Below are 20,434 nucleotides of genomic sequence, written 5' to 3'. Positions count from 1 at the left end.
TGAGTAAAATCTTATTTTCTTTAACGTCCTAGTGGATGCTGGGGACTCCGTAAGGACCATGGGGATTATCCCAAAGCTCCCAAACGGGCGGGAGAGCGCGGATGACTCTGCAGCACCGAAAGGGCAAACACAAGGTCCTCCTCAGCCAGGGTATCAAACTTATAGAACTTTGCAAAGGTGTTTGAACCCGACCAAGTAGCTGCTCGGCAAAGTTGTAATGCCGAGACCCCTCGGGCAGCCGCCCAAGAAGAGCCCACTTTCCTTGTGGAATGGGCTTTCACTGATTTTGGATGCGGCAAACCAGCCGCAGAATGAGCCTGCTGAATCGTGTTACAGATCCAGCGAGCAATAGTCTGCTTTGAAGCAGGAGCACCCAGCTTGTTGGATGCATACAGGATAAACAGCGAGTCAGCTTTCCTGACTCCAGCCGTTCTGGCTACATAAATCTTCAAAGCCCTGACTACATCAAGCAACTTGGAGTCCTCCAAGTCATGAGTAGCCGCAGGCACCACAATAGGTTGGTTCAAATGAAAAGATGACACCACCTTCGGCAGAAATTGCGGACGAGTCCGTAATTCTGCCCTGTCCATATGGAAAACCAGATAGGGGCTTTTACATGACAAAGCCGCCAATTCTGACACACGCCTAGCCGAAGCTAAGGAGGCCAATAGCATGACCACTTTCCACGTGAGATACTTTAGCTCCACGGTCTTCAGTGGCTCAAACCAGTGAGATTTCAGGAAACTCAACACCACGTAAAGATCCCAAGGTGCCACTGGTGGCACAAAAGGGGGCTGAATATGCAGCACTCCCTTTACAAATGTCTGAACTTTAGGTAGAGAAGTTAGTTTTTTATGAAAGAAAATGGATAGGGCCGAAATCTGGACCTTAATGGACCCCAATTTTAGGCCCAAAGTCACTCCCGACTGTAGGAAGTGAAGGAAACGGCCCAGCTGGAATTCCTCTGTAGAGGCATTCCTGGCCTCACACCAAGCAACATATTTTCGCCGTATACGGTGATAATGTTTAGCCGTCACGTCCTTCCTAGCCTTTATCAGCGTAGGAATAACCTCATCCGGAATCCCTTTTTTCTACTAGGATCCGGCGTTCAACCGCCATGCCGTCAAACGCAGCTGCGGTAAGTCTTGGAACAGACAAGGTCCCTGCCCTAGAGGCAGAGGCCATGGGTCCTCTGTGAGCATTTCTTGCAGCTCTGGATACCAAGTCCTTCTTGGCCAATCCGGAACAATGAGTATTGTTCTCACTCCTCTTTTCCTTATGATTCTCAGCACCTTGGGTAAGAGAGGAAGAGGAGGAAACACATAAACCGACTGGAACATCCACGGTGTCACCAGTGCGTCTACAGCTATTGCCTGAGAGTCTCTTGACCTGCCGCAATACCTCTGTAGCTTTTTGTTGAGGCGGGATGCCATCATGACCACCTGTGGCAGTTCCCACCGACCTACAATCTGCGCGAAGACTTCTTGATGAAGTCCCCCCTCTCCCGGGTGGAGGTCGTGCCTGCTGAGGAAGTCTGCTTCCCAGTTCTCCACTGCCGGAATGAACACTGCTGACAGTGCTCGTACGTGATTCTCCGCCCATCGAAGAATTCTGGTGGCTTCCGCCATCGCCACCCTGCTCCTTGTGCCGCCTTGGCGGTTTACATTAGCCACTGCGGTCACTGCGGTGAGGTTGTCTGATTGAATCAGCACCGATTGGTTGCGAAGCAGGGTCTCCGCTTGACTTAGGGCGTTGTATATGGCCCTTAGTTCCAGGATATTGATGTGAAGGCAAGTCTCCTGACTTGACCACAGCCCTTGGAAACTTCTTCCCTGAGTGACTGCCCCCCACCCTCGGAGGCTTGCATCCGTGGTCACCACGACCCAGTCCTGAATGCCGAACCTGCGGCCCTCGAGAAGGTGAGTACTCTGCAGCCACCACAGGAGAGACACACTGGCCCCGAGGGATAGGGCGATTAACCTATGCATCTAAAGATGTGATCCGGACCACTTTGTCCAGTAAGTCCCATTAGAAGGTCCTCTCATGGAACCTGCCGAAAGGAATGGCCTCGTATAAAGCCACCATCCTTCCCAGGACTCGAGTGCAGTGATGCACTGACACCTGTTTTGGTTTTAATAGATTCCTGACCAGTGTCACGAGCTCCTGAGCTCTCTCTATCAGGAGATAAACCCTTTTCTGGTCTGTGTCTAGGATCATGCCTAGGAGAGGCAGATGAGCTGTAGGAACCAACTGCGACTTTGGCATATTTAGAATCCAGCCGTGTTGCCGTTACACTTCCAGAGAAAGTGATACGCTGTTCAGCCACTGCTCTCTTGATCTCGCTTTTATGAGGAGATCGTCCAAGTACGTGATAGTGACACCTTGCTTCCGCAGGAGGACCAACATTTCCGCCATTACCTTGGTGAATATTCTCGGGGCCGTGGAGAGACCAAACGGCAACGTCTGAAATTGGTAACGACAATCCCGTACCGCAATTCTGAGGTACGCCTGATGAGGTGGATAAATGGGGACATGAAGGTATGCCTCCTTTATGTCCCGAGTCACGATAAAATCTCCCCCTTTCAGGCTTGTAACGACCGCTCTTAGCGATTCCATCTTGAACTTGAACCTTTTCAGGTATATGTTCAGGGATTTTAAATTCAATATGGGTCTGACCGAACCGTCTGGTTTCGGGACTACCACATGGTCGAATAATAACCCCCTCCTTGTTGAAGGAGGGGAACCTTGACCACCACCTGTTGAAGATACAATTTGTGAATTGCAGTTAACCCTGTTTCCCTCTCGTGGGGGGAAGCCGGCAGGGCTGTCAGTGAGGAGGCCTCTTCTCAAAGTCCAGCTTGTATCCCTGAGACACAATATCTATTGCCCAGGGATCTAACAGGGAGTGAACCCACTTGTTGCAGAACTTACGAAAGCGTGCCCCCACCGGGCCTAGCTCCATCTGTGGAGCCCCAGCTACATGCAGTGGATTTTCATAGAGGCCGGGGAGGACTTCTGTTCCTGGGAACTAGCTGTTGTGCAGCTTCTTTCCTCTGGCCCCGCCTCTGGCAAGAAAGGACGCACCTCCGACTTTCTTGTTTCTTTGTTCGAAAAGCTGCATTTGATAATGACGTGCTTTCCTAGGCTGTGCAGGAATATAAGGCAAAATATCAGAATTACCAGCTATAGCCGTGGAGACCAGGTCCGAGAACCCTTCTCCACACAATCCTCAGCCTTCCATATGCCACTTAAGTTGGCATCATCTGTCCATTGCATATTCTACAGGACACGTCAAGCAGAAATCGACATAGCTTTGACTCTAGGACCCAGTATACTCATGTCTCTTTGGGCATGTTTGATTATATATATCTCTTAAGACAGCATCTTTAATATATATACATATCTCTCTCTCTCTATATATATATATATCTATATATATCTATATATATATATATCTATATATATATATACATACACACACATATATACTAGGGTCTCAATTTCTGCTGATAAGGTACCTGTCCACGCCGCCCCAGCGCTATAAACCCATGCCGACACAATCGCCGGTCTGAGTAGTGTACCAGAATGTGCACGCTATCTGCAGGATCCCTGAGAATAGCTAGGGCTACCTTCTGGGCAAACGTGACACCCTAGGGGAAGATTCCCATCACATCCTGGCCCTAGTGGGGAAAGGATACTGCCTGAGAATTCTTTGTGGGAAGCTGCAGTCTCTTGTCTGGAGATTCCCGCTCATTTTTCTTATGAGAGGAGGGAAATTTACCTCAGCTTTCTTCCCCTCAAACATGTGTACCCCTGTGTCAGGGACAAATGAGTCATCAGTGATATGCAAATCATCTTATTACAATAATCATATATTGAATACTTTTCTGCCATTTTGGCTGTAACTTTGCATTATCGTAGTCGACACTGGAGTCAAACTTCGTATCGATATCAGTGTTTATTATCTTGGATAGTGAGCATTGTGAGACTCTGAAGGTCTCTGCGACATAGGGACAGACATGGGTAGATTTCCTGTCTGTTCTCTAATCTTTTGTGCAATAAATTCACCCTAGCACTTACACATATCCAAACAGGTGTCGGCGTTGTCGACGGAGACACCCTCTCACACACATATTAGCTCCATCTCCTCCTTAGGGGAGCCTTTTCTCAGACATGTCGACACACACGTACCGACACACCACACACACAGGGGATGCTCTATTTGAAGACCGTTCCCCCACAAGGCCCTTTGGAGAGACAGAGAGAGAGTATGCCAGCACACACCCCAGCGCTATATGACCCAGGAATCACACAGTAACTTAGTGTTAACCCAGTAGTTGCTGTATATATTGTTTTTACGCCAAATTTATGTGCCCCCCTCTCTTTTTCACCCTCTTCTATCGTGCTTCTGCAGGTGAGAGCCTGGGGAGCTTCCTCTCAGCGGAGCTGTGGAGAGAAAATGGCGCTGGTGAGTGCTGAGGAAGAAGCCCCGCCCCCTAAGCGGCTGGCTTCTGTCCTGCGATTTTGTGTAAAAATAATGGCGGGGGCTCATGCATATTACAGTGCCCAGCTGTATATATGCCCTATTTTGCCAGGAGGTACTCAAATGCTGCCCAGGGCGCCCCCCCCTGCGCCCTGCACCCTACAGTGACCGGAGTGTGTGGGTTAGTGTGGGAGCAATGGCGCACAGCTGCAGTGCTGTGCGCTACCTCATATGAAGACAGGAGTCTTCTGCCGCCGATTTTGACGTCTTCTTGCTTCACCCGCCGGCTTCTGTCTTCTGGCTCTGCGAGGGGGGCGGCGGCGCGGCTCCGGGAACGGACGACCAAGGTTAAGTTCCTGTGTTCGATGCCTCTGGAGCTAATGGTGTCCAGTAACCTAAGAAGCGCAACCTAGCCGCAGTTAGTAGGTTTGCTTCTCTCCCCTCAGTCCCACGTAGCAGAGAGTCTGTTGCCAGCAGAAGCTCTCTGAAAATAAAAAACCTAACTAAAATACTTCTTATTAGCAAGCTCAGGAGAGCTCACTAAAATGCACCCAGCTCCGTCCGGGCACAGATTCTAACTGAGGTCTGGAGGAGGGGCATAGAGGGAGGAGCCAGTGCACACCAGTAGTACTAATTCTTTCTTAGAGTGCCCAGTCTCCTGCGGAGCCCGTCTATTCCCCATGGTCCTTACGGAGTCCCCAGCATCCACTAGAACGCTAGAGAAATAGACATTCTACATAGAGATTATAAACGTGACATGAAAGTCATCTGTATGATGCAATCAAAATAGTGAGATCACAGAAAGATGAAGAGATTTGCCATACATAGATACTTGTGAGCAACGAGACCCATGATAACCTTACTTTATTGCTCTCACAAGCAGGGCCCTCCACTCCATCTCTCCAGTGCATTCCCACTCACATTCTGCCTCTGATCCCTTCTGTGCACCCTTCCCAGTAGCAGTATACACAGATTGCTCCCTTAATAACTCATTTTGTTGAAAAATAATTGCATTGCTTGGATTTTTGCCCCTGTACGGCCTGTCCGATACCATTTTACCCTGTACTGTTTATTCTATTATAATACTCAATGTACAATGCTATGGACACTTGGTGGCACCTCACAGACGAAAAGCTATAATAAATAACCTATGCTTGGAACGGTAAAGACACAAGTTAAATGGAGACTGGGCAATGAGCACCGGAATCATCCTCTCTGGATGTCATATGGAGTCATTAAATTGGAGTATTTGTTCAATAAAATCTTACACACGTGAATTACTTGATGCACTTATTTGGTATGAGAACTTCAGATATTCCTTTATAGCGTATACTCCTGCTCATTTCATTTTGTAAAGTATTAACAGGTTTCAATTGAAAACCTTTCTAATTTAAACAGTCACACTTAGAATAGACAATTCATATATTTGGATTATATTTATTTTCTAAATGAGATTGGTTGCGATGCTTGGTGTACCCTGATGAAAAGGGGGCATGAATTTTCTCATGATTATTAATGAGTTTTAATAGTATTTAATCATCTATCCTTTTAAATAGTCCTTGGAGGTGCAGTTTGCAGATAATTTCTATTAATATGTGTATTTTGTTAGCCTCATTTATCACCTCCTATATGCCATGCTTATATGGCGAGAGAGGACCATTTGGCCCACAACTAGCCTGAACCACGAGATAAATCTATGGCTTATTGAGTTAAACAGCAGCCCAAACTGTAAAACACTTCATTATCATCAAGATCTCCTATAGCAATAACATTGAATCTGGCGTCATTGGGGCAGATGTATTAAGCCTGGAGAAGTGATAAAGCAGTGATAAGTGTAAGGTGATAACACACCAGCCAATCAGCTCCAATATGTAAATTGACAGTTAGGAGCCGATTGGCTGTGTTATCACCGTGCACTTATCACTGCTTTATCACTTTTCCTGGCTTAGTACAGTACATCTGCCCCATTGTTCCTCATAACACAGCAGTAATTACTAGCATTGTAGCTGATGACTGTATAAAAGATTACATTACTAAATCTGAGTTGTATTCATTTTCTGTAATGCAGACGACTGCTCATGGCTCCTAGGCAAGTCGTTACAGCGGGTATATAGATTAAAATGTATTAGAATTTGACGGCAGATAAGAAAGGGATTAGTACGAAATCCCGCTGGACGAAATACTGACACCGGAATCCCGACCAGCACAATCCCGACAGGGGAGGCGAGCGGAACGCATCCCCTTTTGGGGCTCGCTACGCTGCGGGCACGGTGCCTCGCTATGCTCGGCACACTAGTTTATTCTCCCTCTATGGGTGTCGTGGACACCCACGGAGGGAGAATATGTCGGGATTGTGCCGGTCGGGATTCCGGTGTCGGTATTTCGACCGCCGGGATTCCGTCCGGCAGGATGTTGACCGCATCCCATAAGAACCACTTGGCCCATCTAATCTGCCCCCATTTTTTTTTTTTTACACCATATTTTTATCTCAAACCTTATTTGATCCTTATTTTTTTGTAAGGATATCCTTATGTCTATCCCATGCATGTTTACGTTGCTCTACTGTCTCAGCCTCTAACACCTCTGATGGGAGGCTATTCCACTTATCCACTTCCCTTTCTGTGAAGTAATTTTTCCTTAAACTTCCCCTAAACCTCCCCCCTCCAGTCTCAGTGCATGTCCTCGTGTCCTATTGCTTCTCTTCATTTTGAGAATGTTGCATCGATAGGGTGTTATCTAAATACCCTCATAAATAATGGGTCTTAAATACTCCCGCAAATGTTTGAAGACTACAGTACAAAGTGAATGTCGCCGGTGGTCAGCCATAATATCTATGAATACTGTACAGGTAAGAAGGAAAATTCCACTCACATCAACACCTCCCCAATGTAAATGTAAGCACTGGGCAGCTGATTGGAGGGGCTGCGCAGGTTACCCTGAGGAGAAGTGCCTAATGTATACCGCTAGGAGATTGACTGATGCTTCGTAGTGAAGCTAAATCGCTAGATTCCATTATCAATTACATCTTACTCATGTTTTCTTCATCATCCACTTCCATGGTGAAATACTTTTGCTGCTTTCTTGACTGGCGAGGGTTGCTTCGCTCTGCAATAAAGATGGGTATACGGCTATTTTAATATAATCTGGACAAGTATTATGTCAATGTAATTATACGTTTAGAGGGTACTGTATGAGAAAAACCATCCCAGAATAGCTGGTGCCCACCCTGGCAGGTCTAGGTACACAGCACAATAATTCCACTCATTACGGAGCATGCTAAGACAAAGGAAACACAGGACACACTTCATGTAATTATATATTCATTTCCAAACACACGGAAACGGCATAATGTTCTGTGACTAACAGTGCCTGAGTAGCAGTCTCTTAACGATCAGCTGTTTTCATAGATATCTGCAAATATGAAGTTAATGGGCAAAAAAAATAAAAAAATAATAATTCAAGAGCACATCCATCATGTTTTTCATGTCAGAACGTCACACAAACCGAAAGGGCTCCTTCCAATTAATATATATTTTTCAATCCGTTGTTTTCACACTTTGTGACTTTGAGAAATATAATAGTAACCCCCCCCTACACACACACACACACACACACACACACACACACACACAGTGGGCTCAATAAAATCATCAAGTCAAACTCAGATGGTCACAGACGTAAAGAGGCAGGATTCTACAGGATGGGAGCAGAACGCACTTCCAGCTCTGGAAAGAAGACTCTAGAAACATTTCCCCTCTGCCACAAAAGGATGCCTCAGATTTGGTCCAAACATTGCTATCCTGAGAAATCATTTTCAACGCCATACAGCGATTTCACCATAATCCCTCCGGTCACATTTCCGGGGCCGATTCGGAGTCAGGTGTAAACTGCCGGTGCTTGTGTGATGCAGGGGAAGCCTGAGTAACTACCTTACGCTAATGTGACTTCCCAGGGACTTAAGGGTTGCGGTCGTTAGGTCGACCACTAAAGGTCGGCATGCACTAGGTCGACGGGATCAGTAGGTCGACATGTGCAAGGTCAGAAGGTCGACATGAGTTTTCCACTATTTTTTCTTCTTCATTTTTTGACCTTTTTCATACTTTACGATCCACGTGGACTACTAATGGGAACGGTAATCTGTGCCAAGCGCAGCGGAGCGAGGAACCTTCGCTCGCCATGCGAGGGGACGTGGTGCACTAATTGGGTTTCCCAGTCACCGTACGAAGAAAACGACACCAAAAATAGTAAAAAAAAAAACATGTCGACCGTGCACAAGTCGACATAACGACCCTGTCGACCTAGGCACCCTGTCGACCTTCAGTGGTTGACCCAATGCATGTCGACCTAATGTGTATCGACCCAACGACCCATACCCGGACCTAATATGAGGATTTATGCAGCTTCAAGCAGGAAGCTGCACCGCCCATTATTTTTTTCCCCTCCACAGCTGCAACAGTCACAATGCTACCTGAAGCAAGCTTCCAATCCCTGTATGCACAACTCCGGATACGTAGCACGGAAGCCTAGCTACACGCCCATGGCTCTCCCACAGGACAGAACAGTTCCGTGATCACACTGCTTCCCCAAAATGTCTTTCACAGAAAACCCAGATGCAGCCAATATCTGTCCAACTCTAAAACACACTTCAATTCGCACCTATGATTGCACTACACACTAAAACTCTGTATTTGTGTCCGTACAAACTCAGAATAAGCCCGTCTCTCCAGCCACCTCACAACCATGTGCCTTCTAGATGGAGAAAGGAAAAGAAACATTTCAAATCTGCCAGGCCATCACGCCAACTAACGCAACATGCCCTGAAGTGTACAGGAGCACTTCCTCCAAATGAGCAATAAACCCCCTCTCTACAAAATACACACACAGCAACTTCACTATAATACAAAACAAAATAGGATCGTAAACACAGGTGAAACCCAGAAAATTAGAATATCGAGCAAAAGTTTATTTCTTTTACTAATACAACTGAAAAGGTGAAACGGATATATTTTATAGACTCGTTACATGCAAAGTGAGATATTTCAAGACTTTATTTGTTATAATTTTGATGATTGTGGTTTACAGCTTAAGAAAACCCCAAATCCAAAATCTCAGAAAATTAGATTATTACATAAAATCAATAAAAAAGGATTTTAAATAAAGAAATTTCAGCCCTCTGAAAAGTATAATTATGCATATGTACTCAGTACTTGGTTTGGGCCCCTTTTGCATGAATAACTGTCTCAATGCGGCGTGGCATGGATTCTATCAGCCTGTGGCACTACTGAGATGTTATGGAAGACCAGGATGCTTCAATAGCGGCCTTCAGGTCTTCTGCATTGTTCGGTCTCATGTCTCATCTTTCTCTCGGCAATGCCCCACAGATTCTCTTTTTCCTGTAGCCCAGGTAAGACGCTTCAGACACTTTTTTTGTTCAGGAGCAGCTTGACAAGAGGAATACGACATTTGAAGCCCATGTCCAGGATTCGTCTTGATGCACTAACTCCAGCCTCAGTCCACTACTTGTGAAGCTCCCCACACTTTGAATGGCCTTTTCCCGACAAGAAAAAAAGAACTGCTCTGTTGCTCAGTGGTCCAAAGTCCTCTTTTCTGATGAGAGCAAATTTTGCATCTAATTTGGAAACCAAGGTCCCAGAGTATGGAGGAAGAATGGAGGGGCACACAATCCAAGATGCCTGAAGTCCAGTGTGAAGTTTCCACAGTCTGTGTTGATTTGGGGAGCCATGTCATCTGCTGGTGTTGGTCCACTGTGCTTTATTAAGTCCAGAGTCAACACAGCCGTCTACCAGGACATTTTACAGCACTTCATGCTTCCTTCAGCAAACAATCTTTAGGGAGATGCAGACTCCATTTTCCAGCAGGACTTGGCACCTGCCCACACTGCCAAAAGCTGGTTCAATGACCGTGGGATTACGGTGCTGGATTGGCCAGCAAACTCGCCTGACCTGAACCCCACGGAGAATCTATGGGGCATTGCCAAGAGGAAGATGAGAGACATGAGACCGAACAATGCAGAAGAGCTGAAGGCCGCTATTGAAGCATCCTGGTCTTCCATAATACCTCAGCATCCATGCCACGCCGCATTGAGGCAGTAAGTCATGTAAAAGGGGCCCAAACCAAGTACTGAGTACATATGCATGATTATACATTTCAGAGGGCCAACATTTCTGTATTTAAAATCCTTTTTTTTTATTATTGATTTTATGTAATATTCTCATTTTCTGAGATTTTGGATTTGGGTTTATCTTAAGATGTAAACCACAATCAAAATTATAACAAATAAAGGCTTGAAATATCTCACTTTGCATGTAATGAGTCTATGGGGTATATGCAATTGCGGTCGAATTCCCGAAATTGTCGAATTTCGGGTCATTTTCGCCCCAAAAAAAAATCCGCCTATGCAATTCAGTGCTTTCCGACCAAAAAACGGACTTTCAAAATTCGACTTTTTGAAATTCGAATTTTTGCAAATTCGACTTTTCTGCAATGATACAAGTGCTGCAATTCGACCAAAGCATATTCAATTCAAGTTTGGAAATTCGACAGCAGTGCTTTTAGACAGCAAATTCGTCATTTTCAATCCGCCACACTTTGGAGGGTGAAAACAATAAAAAAAAATTTTAACATGTTTTTTTTGGTGTTTTTTTTTTTAGGAATAGCATATCTATTTATATTAGAAGGGATTAGGTACTTTTTTTTTTTTTTGGAGGCACAAATATTATTTATATATTTTGTAAAATATTATTTTTTTTAAATTGCTGGAACGGTAAAATCCTTTAAAAAAATGGCGTGGGGTCCCCCCTCCAAAGCATAACCAGCCTCGGGCTCTTCGAGCTGGTCCTGGTTCTAAAAATGCGGGGGGAAAATTGACAGGGGATCCCCCGTATTTTTAAAACCAGCACCGGGCTCTGCGCCTGGTGCTGGTGCAAAAAATACGGGGGACAAAACGAGCAGGGGTCCCCCGTATTTTTCACACCAGCATCGGGCTCCACTAGCTGGACAGATAATGCCACAGCCGGGGGTCACTTTTATGCCGTGCCCTGCGGCCGTGGCATTAAATATCCAACTAGTCACCCCTGGCCGGGGTACCCTGGGGGAGTGGGGACCCCTTCAATCAAGCCCCCCCCCCCCCCCCCAGCCACCCAAGGGCCAGGGGTGAAGCCCGAGGCTGTTCCCCCCCATCCAATGGGCTGCGGATGGGGGGGCTGATAGCCTTTTGTGATAATGAAAAGAATATTGTTTTTTCCAGCAGTACTACAAGTCCCAGCAAGCCTCCCCCGCAAGCTGGTACTTGGAGAACCACAAGTACCAGCATGCGGGAGAAAAACGGGCCCGCTGGTACCTGTAGTACTACTGGGAAAAAAATACCCAAATAAAAACAGGACACACACACCGTGACAGTAAAACTTTATTTCATACGTCGACACACACATACTTACCTATGTTCACACGCCGACATCGGTCCTCTTCTCCATGTAGAATCCACGGATACCTGAAAAATAAGAATTTACTTACCGATAATTCTATTTCTCATAGTCCGTAGTGGATGCTGGGGACTCCGAAAGGACCATGGGGAATAGCGGCTCCGCAGGAGACTGGGCACAAAGTAAAAGCTTTAGGACTAGCTGGTGTGCACTGGCTCCTCCCCCTATGACCCTCCTCCAAGCCTCAGTTAGGATACTGTGCCCGGACGAGCGTACACAATAAGGAAGGATTTTGAATCCCGGGTAAGACTCATACCAGCCACACCAATCACACCGTACAACTTGTGATCTGAACCCAGTTAACAGCATGATAACAGAAGGAGCCTCTGAAAAGATGGCTCACAACAACAATAACCCGATTTTTGTAACAATAACTATGTACAAGTAATGCAGACAATCCGCACTTGGGATGGGCGCCCAGCATCCACTACGGACTATGAGAAATAGAATTATCGGTAAGTAAATTCTTATTTTCTCTAACGTCCTAGTGGATGCTGGGGAATCCGAAAGGACCATGGGGATTATACCAAAGCTCCCAAACGGGCGGGAGAGTGCGGATGACTCTGCAGCACCGAATGAGAGAACTCCAGGTCCTCCTCAGCCAGGGTATCAAATTTGTAGAATTTAGCAAACGTGTTTGCCCCTGACCAAGTAGCTGCTCGGCAAAGTTGTAAAGCCGAGACCCCTCGGGCAGCCGCCCAAGATGAGCCCACTTTCCGTGTGGAATGGGCTTTTACAGATTTTGGCTGTGGCAGGCCTGCCACAGAATGTGCAAGCTGAATTGTACTACAAATCCAACGAGCAATCGTCTGCTTAGAAGCAGGAGCACCCAGCTTGTTGGGTGCATACAGGATAAACAGCGAGTCAGATTTTCTGACTCCAGCCGTCCTGGAAACATATATTTTCAGGGCCCTGACTACGTCCAGCAACTTGGAATCCTCCAAGTCCCTAGTAGCCGCAGGCACCACAATAGGTTGGTTTAAGTGAAATGCTGAAACCACCTTAGGGAGAAATTGAGGACGAGTCCTCAATTCTGCCCTGTCCGTATGAAAAATTAGGTAAGGGCTTTTATAGGATAAAGCCGCCAATTCTGATACACGCCTGGCTGAAGCCAGGGCTAACAGCATTACCACTTTCCATGTGAGATATTTCAAGTCCACAGTGGTGAGTGGTTCAAACCAATGTGATTTTAGGAATCCCAACACTACATTGAGATCCCAAGGTGCCACTGGAGGCACAAAAGGAGGCTGTATATGCAGTACTCCCTTGACAAACGTCTGAACTTCAGGAACAGAAGCTAGTTCTTTTTGGAAGAATATCGACAGGGCCGAAATTTGAACCTTAAATGGACCCTAATTTGAGGCCCATAGACAGTCCTGTTTGCAGGAAATGCAGGAATCGACCCAGTTGAAATTCCTCCGTAGGGGCCTTCCTGGCCTCGCACCACGCAACATATTTACGCCAAATACGGTGATAATGTTGTACGGTTACATCCTTCCTGGCTTTGATCAGGGTAGGGATGACTTCATCCGGAATGCCTTTTTCCTTCAGGATCCGGCGTTCAACCGCCATGCCGTCAAACGCAGCCGCGGTAAGTCTTGGAACAGACATGGTCCCTGCTGGAGCAGGTCCTGTCTTAGAGGTAGAGGCCACGGGTCTTCTTTGAGCATCTCTTGAATTTCCGGGTACCAAGTCCTTCTTGGCCAATCCGGAGCCACGAGTATAGTCTTTACTCCTCTCCTTCTTATGATTCTCAGTACTTTTGGTATGAGGGGAAGAGGAGGGAACACATACACTGACCGGTACACCCACGGTGTTACCAGAGCGTCCACAGCTATTGCCTGAGGGTCCCTTGACCTGGAGCAATATCTGTCCAGTTTTTTGTTGAGGCGAGACGCCATCATGTCCACCTTTGGTTTTTCCCAACGGTTTACAATCATGTGGAAGACTTCTGGGTGAAGTCCCCACTCCCCCGGGTGAAGATCGTGTCTGCTGAGGAAGTCTGCTTCCCAGTTGTCCACTCCCGGAAAGAACACTGCTGACAGTGCTATCACATGATTTTCCGCCCAGCGAAGAATCCTTGCCACTTCCGTCATTGCCTTCCTGCTTCTTGTGCCGCCCTGTCCGTTTACGTGGGCGACTGCCGTGATGTTGTCCGACTGGATCAATACAGGCTGACCCTGAAGCAGAGGCCTTGCCTGACTTAGGGCATTGTAAATGGCCCTTAGTTCCAGGATATTTATGTGAAGTGACGTTTCCATGCTTGACCACAAGCCCTGGAAATTTCTTCCCTGTGTGACTGCTCCCCAGCCTCTCAGGCTGGCATCCGTGGTCACCAGGACCCAATCCTGAATGCCGAATCTGCAGCCCTCTAGGAGATGAGCACTCTGTAACCACCACAGGAGAGACACCCTTGTCCTTGGAGACAGGGTTATCCGCTGATGCATTTGAAGATGCGATCCGGACCATTTGTCTAGCAGATCCAACTGAAAAGTTCTTGCGTGGAATCTGCCGAATGGAATCGCTTCGTAAGAAGCCACCATCTTTCCCAGGACCCTTGTGCACTGATGCACTGACACCTGGCCTGGTCTTAGGAGTTTCCTGACAAGGTCGGATAACTCCCTGGCTTTCTCTTCAGGGAGAAACACCTTTTTCTGTACTTTGTCCAGAATCATTCCTAGGAACAGCAGACGTGTCGTCGGAATCAGCTGCGATTTTGGAATATTTAGAATCCATCCGTGCTGTCGTAGTACTATTTGAGATAGTGCTACTCCGACCTCTAACTGTTCTCTGGACCGTGCCCTTATCAGGAGATCGTCCAAGTAAGGGATAATTAAGACGCCTTTTCTTCGAAGAAGAATCATCATTTCGGCCATTACCTTGGTAAAGACCCGGGGTGCCGTGGACAATCCAAACGGCAGCGTCTGAAACTGATAGTGACAGTTCTGTACCACAAACCTGAGGTACCCTTGGTGAGAAGGGCAAATTGGGACATGGAGGTAAGCATCCTTGATGTCCAGAGACACCATGTAGTCCCCTTCTTCCAGGTTCGCTATCACTGCTCTGAGTGACTCCATCTTGAACTTGAACCTTTTTATGTAAGTGTTCAAGGCTTTCAGATTTAAAATGGGTCTCACCGAGCCGTCCGGCTTCAGTACCACAAACAGCGTGGAGTAATACCCCTTTCCCTGTTGTAGGAGGGGTACCTTGATTATCACTTGCTGGGAATACAGCTTGTGAATGGCTTCCAATACCGCCTCCCTGTCGGGGGTAGACGTTGGTAAATCAGACTTCAGGAACCGGCGAGGGGGAAACGTCTCGAATTCCAATTTGTACCCCTGAGATACTACCTGCAGGATCCAGGGGTCCACTTGCGAGTGAGCCCACTGCGCGCTGAAATTCTTGAGACGGGCCCCCACCGTGCCTGAGTCCGCTTGTAAGGCCCCAGCGTCATGCTGAGGACTTGGCAGAAGCGGGGGAAGGCTTCTGTTCGTGGGAAGAAGCTGTCTGTTGCAGTCTTTTTCCCCTTCCTCTGCCCCGGGGCAGATATGAGTGGCCTTTTGCCCGCTTGCCCTTATGGGGACGAAAGGACTGAGCCTGAAAAGACGGTATCTTTTTCTGCTGCGAGGTGACTTGGGGTAAAAAGGTGGATTTCCCAGCCGTTGCCGTGGCCACCAGGTCCGATAGACCGCCCCCAAATAACTCCTCCCCTTTATACGGCAATACTTCCATATGCCGTTTGGAATCCGCATCCCCTGACCACTGTCGCGTCCATAATCCTCTTCTGGCAGAAATGGACATCGCACTTACTCTTGATGCCAGAGTGCAAATGTCTCTCTGTGCATCTCGCATATATAGGAATGCATCCTTTAAATGCTCTATAGTCAATAATATATTGTCCCTGTCCAGGGTATCAATATTTTCAGTCAGGGAATCCGACCAAGCCACCCCAGCACTGCACATCCAGGCTGAGGCGATTGCTGGTCGCAGTATAACACCAGTATGTGTGTATATACTTTTACGGATATTTTCCAGCCTCCTATCTGCTGGCTCCTTAAGGGCGGCCGTTTCTGGAGACGGTAACGCCACTTGTTTTGATAAGCGTGTGAGCGCCTTATCCACCCTAGGGGGTGTTTCCCAACGAGCCCTAACCTCTGGTGGGAAGGGATATAGTGCCAATAATTTTTTAGAAATTAGCAGTTTTTTGTCGGGGGTAACCCACGCTTCATCACACACTTCATTCAATTCATCTGATTCAGGAAAAACTACGGGTAGTTTTTTCACACCCCCCATAATACCCCTTTTTGTGGTACTTGCAGTATCAGAGATGTGCAAAACCTCCTTCATTGCCGTGATCATGTAACGTGTGGCCCTACTGGAAAATACGTTTGTTTCTTCACCGTCGACACTGGAGTCAGTGTCTGTGTCTGGGTCCGTGTCGACCCACTGAGGTAACGGGCGTTTAATAGCCCCTGACGGTGTTTGAGACGCCTGGACAGGCACTAACTGAGCTGCCGGCTGTCTCATGTCGTCAGTTTTCTGTAACGTGCCGACACTGTCACGTAATTCCTTAATTACGGCCATCCATTCAGGTGTCGACTCCCTAGGGGGTGACATCACCATTATAGGCAATTGCTCCGCCTCCACATCATTTTCCTCCTCATACATGTCGACACACACGTACCGACACCCAGCACACACACAGGGAATGCTCTGATAGAGGACAGGACCCACTTAGCCCCTTGGGGAGACAGAGGGAGAGTTTGCCAGCACACACCAGAGCGCTATATATGTATAGGGACAACCTTACAATAAGTGTCTATCCCTTATAGCTGCTTATATCTGTTATTTTGCCAAATAAGTGCCCCCCTCTCTTTTTTACCCTGTTTCTGTAGTTGCAGGATGCAGGGGAGATTCTGGGAGCCTTCCTACCAGCGGAGCTGTGTGGGAAAAATGGCGCTGTGTGCTGAGGAGATAGGCCCCGCCCCCTTCACGGCGGGCTCTTCTCCCGCTTTTTTTTTTTTTTAAACTGGCAGGGGTTAAATACATCCATATAGCCCAGGAGCTATATGTGATGTATTTTTTGCCAAATAAGGTAAATTAATTGCTTCCCAGGGCGCCCCCCCCCCAGCGCCCTGCACCCTCAGTGACCGAAGTGTGCTGAAAGCAATGGCGCACAGCTGCAGTGCTGTGCGCTACCTTATGAAGACAGGAAAGTCTTCTGCCGCCGATTTATGGACCTCTTCTTGCTTCAGCATCTGTAAGGGGGCCGGCGGCGCGGCTCCGGGACCCATCCATGGCTGGGCCTGTGATCGTCCCTCTGGAGCTAATGTCCAGTAGCCTAAGAAGCCCAATCCACTCTGCACGCAGGTGAGTTCGCTTCTTCTCCCCTTAGTCCCTCGATGCAGTGAGCCTGTTGCCAGCAGGTCTCACTGAAAATAAAAAACCTATTTAAACTTTTACTCTAAGCAGCTCAGGAGAGCCACCTAGATTGCACCCTTCTCGTTCGGGCACAAAATCTTAACTGAGGCTTGGAGGAGGGTCATAGGGGGAGGAGCCAGTGCCCACCAGCTAGTCCTAAAGCTTTTACTTTGTGCCCAGTCTCCTGCGGAGCCGCTATTCCCCATGGTCCTTTCGGAGTCCCCAGCATCCACTAGGACGTTAGAGAAATAAAAGATCAATATACTCACCTCAGCCATGGTCCAGAGATACATCAACGTACTTGGCAAAAAAAGAAAACGAACACACGGGCCACCGGACTGAAAAGGGGCCCATGCTGACACATGAGACCCCTTTCCACGAATGAGACCTGTCAGTGACAGCTGTCACACAAAGGTCTCTAAAGCCAATCAGGAAGCGCAACTTCGTTGCGTCACCTGATTGGCTGTGCGCTGTCTGAACTCAGACAGCGCATCGCACAGCCCCGTCCATTTTATTCAATGGTGGGAACTTAGCGGCTAGCGGTGAGGTCACCCGCCGGTCAGCGGCTGACCGCGGGTAACCCCCCGGCTAGCCGCTAAGTTCCCACCATTGAAACTAATGGAGCGGCTTTGCGATGCGCTGTCACAGCACAGACAGCGCACAGCCAATCAGGTGAGCGCCACGGAAGTAGCGCTTCCTGATTGGCTGAAGGGACTTCAGTGACAGGAGTCACGTGATGTCCCGGCATTCGGGAGAAAGGGGTCTGATGTGTCAGCATGGGACCCCTTTCAGTCCGGTATGGAGCGGGTATTTGCGGTTTGTTTTTTTAACAAGTACGTGGATTATACTCTGGACGTGGATGTACCTCTGGACGCTGGAAGGTGAGTATAATTTTTTCACAGGTACCCTCGGATCGTCGGAGACCGTGGCAGTCGGCGTGTCAACATAGGTAAGTATGTGTGTGTCGGTAGTGTGTAAAAGTTTTACTATCAAGGTGTCTGTGTACTGTTTTTATTTGGGTATTTTTTTTCCAGTAGTACTACAGGTACCAGCGGTCCCGTTTTTCTCCCGCATGCTGGTACTTGTGGTTCTCCAAGTACCAGCTTGCGGGGGAGGCTTGCTGGGACTTGTAGTACTGCTGGAAAAAACAATATTCTTTTCATTATCACAAAAGGCTATCAGCCCCCCCATCCGCAGCCCATTGGATGGGGGGGGGGGGGGGGGACAGCCTCGGGCTTCACCCCTGGCCCTTGGGTGGCTGGGGGGGGGGGACCCCTTGATTGAAGGGGTCCCCACTCCCCCAGGGTACCCCAGCCAGGGGTGACTAGTTGGATATTTAATGCCACGGCCGCAGGGCACGGCATAAAAGTGACCCCCGGCTGTGGCATTATCTGTCCAGCTAGTGGAGCCCGATGCTGGTGTTAAAAATACGGGGGACCCCTACTCTTTTTGTCCCCCGTATTTTTGGCACCAGCACCAGGCGCAGAGCCCGGTGCTGGTTTTAAAAATACGGTGGATCCCTGCCCAATTTTTCCCCGCATTTTTAGAACCAGGACCAGCTTGAAGAGCCCGAGGCTGGTTATGCTTTGGAGGGGGGACCCCACGCCATTTTTCCCCCCGGGTTTTTCCCGTTTTTCCCCGTTTTTTTAAAATCGCGGCAAAATCCGCCAAATCGGCCGATTTTCGCCCGCGGTTCTGGCGAATCCGTTTTTCATTGAATATGGTGAATTCCGGCAGCCACCTTCCGGAATTCACTTGTCGAATTAAGTCGAATTAAAAAACGGCGAAAAATTGCCGCGATTCGCCGTGAATTGCATATACCCCTATATATTAGTTTTACCTTTTAAATTGAATTACTGAAATAAATGAACTTTTGAATGATAATATAATTTTCTGAGTTTTACCTGTATATAAACAAGGCAACTCAAATTATTTTATTCGGAAAGTACCTCTTGAAGTCTATAATCAAAACGTCAATGCTGAGAAATACAGGCAGGTTCTTATCCATCATGCAATACCATCAAGAAGGCGTCTAACTGGCTCCAAATTTATTCTGGCAACAGGAAATTGACCCCAAACATACAGCCAATGTCATTAAGAACTATCTACAGCATAGAGAAGAACGAGGAGTCCTGGAATTGATGATATGGCGCCCACAGAGCCCTGATCTCAACATCAAGTCTGTCTGGGATTACATGAAGACACAAATATTTCAGCAAGCCTACATCCACAGAAGATCTGTGGTTAGTTCTTCAAGATGTCTGGATCAACCTCCCTGCAGACTACCTTCAAAAACTGTGTGCAAGTGTACCTAGAAGACTTTATGCTGTTTTGAAGGCAAAAGGGTGATCACACTTAAAATATTGGGCTCAATTCAATTTAGCACAGATTGAATAGCAAAGAAAAAAAATAGCTCCTGGTGCTATTCAATTCAGCGTGCTGTCATGTAAGGGGAGTCTGGTTCTTGCCATGAGAACCGACATTCTAGTGCCCGGCGCAATGCTGTTTCCGCTACGCTAAGGGCAGAAATCAGAATTCAGTTGCTCTCGCCGGGTGTCACAGCGCATTGAATTGAATAGCACTGGGAGCTAATTCCCAACACTATTCAATCTGCACTGAATTGAACTGAACCCATTGATTTGATTTCAATTTCTCTTCTGTTTATTCACTTTGCATTTGCTAAAAATAAACAAATGTCTATTTTTTAAAGCACTCTCACTTTGTACCATTTCTTCCACACGCGTGCGTATGTGTATGTATGTGTATATTTATTTTTTCCTTTTTTTTCAGATTTACAAATTTTTTATGTACAGTAATGCTGTAACATATTACTACGTGTGTGCCAAAATATCACTATGCAAGAAATACAGCGGTGTAGCGCACAGCCATGGACAGTTTGACGAACAGATTACTTGAAGATGATATATCGTCAGCATATTATTTGAAGATACTTATGCAGGGTGCATCCTTCCCATTTAAAACAACACCGTGCTCGGTGCCAATACTGCCACGCTCATTTATATGATTA

General features: G+C 47.3%; 1 protein-coding gene across 6 annotated transcripts in view; it reads right to left on the bottom strand.

The window, feature by feature from the left end:
• The window catches only part of ADARB1 (adenosine deaminase RNA specific B1), a 230,471-nt gene that overhangs the window by 29,120 nt on the left and 180,917 nt on the right, over positions 1 to 20,434 (bottom strand). For 3 of the 6 annotated variants that reach the window (XM_063933087.1, XM_063933088.1, XM_063933086.1), the window contains one exon: positions 7,514 to 7,588. In XM_063933087.1, coding sequence (XP_063789157.1) covers positions 7,514 to 7,588 — 75 coding nt within the window. Of the gene's footprint in view, positions 1 to 7,513; positions 7,594 to 20,434 lie in introns of those variants that run through there. The other 3 variants (XM_063933089.1, XM_063933090.1, XM_063933091.1) reach the window with 3 other exon arrangements.

This window comes from Pseudophryne corroboree, chromosome 7 (genome assembly GCF_028390025.1).
Source record: "Pseudophryne corroboree isolate aPseCor3 chromosome 7, aPseCor3.hap2, whole genome shotgun sequence".
NCBI lineage: Eukaryota > Metazoa > Chordata > Amphibia > Anura > Myobatrachidae > Pseudophryne > Pseudophryne corroboree.
Note: the sequence above shows the minus strand (reverse complement) of the source record. Positions and strands in the feature narration are given on the sequence as shown.